The sequence below is a fragment of the Triticum dicoccoides genome, chromosome 6B (assembly GCF_002162155.2).
Source record: "Triticum dicoccoides isolate Atlit2015 ecotype Zavitan chromosome 6B, WEW_v2.0, whole genome shotgun sequence".
In the NCBI taxonomy this organism is placed as follows: Eukaryota; Viridiplantae; Streptophyta; class Magnoliopsida; order Poales; family Poaceae; genus Triticum; species Triticum dicoccoides.
In genome coordinates, this window is record NC_041391.1 from 90,116,049 (window position 1) to 90,119,555 (window position 3,507).

A 3,507-nucleotide genomic window follows, 5' to 3' on the forward strand; every position below is an offset into this window, starting at 1 on the left:
TTTTTGAAAAAATATCGAATGGTGGTGGTTTTTTGAATTAGGGTTCCCAATTATGGTGGCTTTTTGTAATTTACTCTGCCTGAACTCATATATGACATTGCTTGCTTTTCCTCTATCAAGCTAACAAAAAAAAAATAAACGGACTCTGCAGCGACGTTTATTGCGCCATTTACACCCCTACCCCTGACCAACGGTGCTAATTTTTACCCGAGCGATGCTTGAAAGAAAAGTTTGGCGCCTCGTGCACCCCTCCTCGTTCAAGAAAACCAAAACAGAGCACCGTTTGACATTGCAGAGCGCCAACCTCTGCGTGTGTGGGGAATACAAAGTACCGTGGGCTTTGACGTTTGTCTGTCTAGTCGTGGCCTGATGGGCTCTAGCCAGCTACGGTCTCATGGGCTCTGGCCAGCAGCGGGGGATATCGTCACTTTCGACCTGGGCTTGACTGACCGCACACCCTGCACGACCTGTGAGCGAGATGACGACGACCAGCTTCCTCCCCCGCTCCGCGGCGGCGCCGCCGCTGGACGACGACGACCTGCTCTCCGAGATCCTCCTCCGCCTCCCCCCGCAGCCGTCCTCCCTCCCGCGCGCCTCCCTCGTCTGCAGGCGCTGGCGCAGCCTCCTCTCCGACCCCGCCTTCCGCCGCCGCTTCCGCATCCACCACCGCCGCAGCCCTCCGCTCCTGGGCTTCATCGACGCGAACCAGGGCATCACCTTCCAGCCAGCCCTGGACGCCCCCGACCGCCTCCCCCGCGGCCACTTCTCCCTCAACCTCGACGACCGCTACATGACCCTCGGATGGCGCCATGGCCTCGCGCTCTTCTTCCTCCCGATCTCGCTCCAGGTCGTCGTGTGGGACGCCGTCGCCGGCGTCCAGCACCGCCTGGCCGTGCCCCCGGGGTTCGGGTTCCACCCGTTGGAGAACCCCATCAACGGGACGGTGCTCCGCGCCGCCGGAGAAATCGACCACTTCCAGGTGGTCTTGGTAAGCAGCGACGGGAAGCAACCTAGAAGAGCGCTCGCCCGTGTTTACTCGTCGGAGACCGGCGTATGGGGTGATTCCATCTCGTGCCCGGTTCCATTGGTGTCTATGGTTCATATAGGCGAGCCCGCTGTACTGGCGGGGGATTGCATTTATTGGTTGGTTTCAGCATCGAATATCCTCGAGTTTGATTTGGATAGGCAGACCCTAGCTGTGACATTGTTGCCAGCGCAGCTGCTTACCAGCAGCAATCGCCATGTCGGGGTTATGCGGGCAGAGGGTGGTGGGATGGGTCTCGTCGTCGTGTCAGGCTTCATCGCCCAGTTATGGAAGAGGGAGACAGACTGGCATGGCGTTGTTTCATGGATCCCTGGAAGAACTATTGAACTGGACAAGTTACTTCCCCCAAATTCAGAGAAAGAGCCACCGAATATGATAGGTTATGCGGAGGAAAATAATGTGGCCTTCTTCTGGACAGTTGTTGGTGTCTTCATGGTCCACCTCGAGTCATGGCAGCTCAAGAAACTTTCTGCGACCGGCATCGCTTATCGTTACTATCCATTCGAAATTGTCTATACTCCAGGTATGCCTTTTCACTGAGGATATAACAAAACAGAGTTATTTTTTTGTTAAATAGCTGATTAAATATTCTCATTAAGTGTTAAGCTAACAACTTTTAAGTACTGTAATATCACTTGTTTCTTTTGCTGCTTGATGACCTTTTCAACATATCTCTTCCGTACCTACACAATGTTGTTCCTAATATTGTTATTTTATCATCGAACTTTGAACTATCTGCTTGAAGTCAGAGCTATGGGAAGAAACATAAAAACTATATGGAGTTAATTATAGGCATACCCTGAGGGAATTATCTGGTGGATATGCAGTTGTCAAATAAATGAAATAATCAGATGGATAATCTTTTGTATGACGTGGATCAAGCACAGATCAGCTATCTAGGATACATAAGTTATATAAAAAATCTGTGCACTAAAACAATCAACACCGAAATTGGCTAGTTCTTTGTAGAATAATTGACCTGAATTACATAGTGACCTGCCTATTGAAATATGCAAGAGTTGTATAATGGCAGTGTTAGTGCATAGCTGCAGTGCAGTTTTTGTTTTCAAGATGAGGTACATAGCAGTTTGAAGTTGAAAACAACTAAAAGAATAATTAGGTTGAACAAACTACAATGTCAAATTGGTAGCCTTGCATTTGGAAGCTTAAAAGCTAGCTGTATTTCTTTATTTCAGTATTGTTATCTCCACCGAGCTTGCTAATAATCTTAAATCCATAATTGCTACTTGGTTTAAAATTTAGAAAATAATCGTTCATTTATCACTTCTAGTAGATCCCTATTGCAGGTGTTCGTTTATACCATAAAAAATCAATTAATTGATTTAATTTCATCTTTTCAAACAGCTGCAAGTTTATCTAAGTATCTTGCTTATGCCTCCTCGTATATATTTGGCCTTTTCTTTGTAATGTCCTATGCTGTTTGACGTTATGCTTGTATAACAGGCATTGGTGGTGGACATGAGGGAGCGAAAGTTGGTAGGCATTTGTGGTGGACACGGTGGAGACAATACATAAGACAATTATTCAGTTAGACATGATATTATAATGTACTGGTCGAGCAGGTAAGCTTATCTTCCACATGCAAGTTGAGTTATCTGAACTGTTTTTTACGAATATGTATTGCTTTACTTATTATTACCATGTCTCAAGTATCAAATTGCAAGAGCATACTCTATGAGTCTCTCTACAACCCTTTGCTCAACTATTGCCCACCTATCGGCCTCCCATCATGCTTTCATGGCTAGCTGCCTCCTGGATGTTTTCTCCAGGCCCAGCTTCCTTGCCTCTCATAGATGAGGAGTCTGCCACGTTAAGTGGGTAGCAGAATGAAATAGTTCATCCTTCCTGTGCTCAGTGAAATACTTGAATACTCTTTCCTCGTTGGTGGTTCTTGTACTCCCTCCGGTCCTTTTTAGTCTGCATATAAGTTTTGTCCGAAGTCAAAATATCTCTACTTTGACCAAATTTATAGAAAAAAGTATCAACATTCACAATGTCAAATCAATGTTGGTAGATTCATTATGAAATGTAACTTCATAGTATATATATTTGGTATTGTAAATGTTGATATTTTTTAATATAAATTTGGTCAAAGTTTGCAAAGTTTGACCTGACACAAATCTAATACGCAGAGTAAAAAGGACCGGAGGGAGTAATTTGGTGCTGGTAGATGGTCCAGTTGCGATCGTTTTGAGTGACAAATAGGATCTGAGTGAGTGTGATCTGGTTACCAGAGTGAAATCTCCGGGTATAATGAGTATCTTCATGTTCCCTTGGTACAAATTTCTGAATGGACCAAATAATGTTCTCTGTACTGAAATTTCCGGGTATAATGAGTGAAATCTCCGGGTATAATGAGTATCTTCATGTTCACTTGCCATATCTGCTAGCAAACTGATAATTACTGTTTGAACTACAACAAAGGAAATTCTGCATTGGTA

General features: G+C 45.2%; 1 protein-coding gene across 2 annotated transcripts in view; it reads left to right on the top strand.

Annotated features, from left to right (window-relative positions):
* Positions 1 to 407: 407 nt before the first annotated feature.
* LOC119325607 overlaps positions 408 to 3,507 on the top strand; it is a 4,530-nt gene continuing 1,430 nt past the window's right edge. The window contains exons 1-3 of one of the 2 annotated variants that reach the window (XM_037599337.1): positions 408 to 1,568; positions 2,510 to 2,628; positions 3,199 to 3,496. In XM_037599337.1, coding sequence (XP_037455234.1) covers positions 479 to 1,568; positions 2,510 to 2,598 — 1,179 coding nt within the window. In that variant the 5' untranslated portion in view covers positions 408 to 478 and the 3' untranslated portion in view covers positions 2,599 to 2,628; positions 3,199 to 3,496. Of the gene's footprint in view, positions 1,569 to 2,509; positions 2,629 to 3,198; positions 3,497 to 3,507 lie in introns of those variants that run through there. The other variant, XM_037599336.1, reaches the window with a different exon arrangement.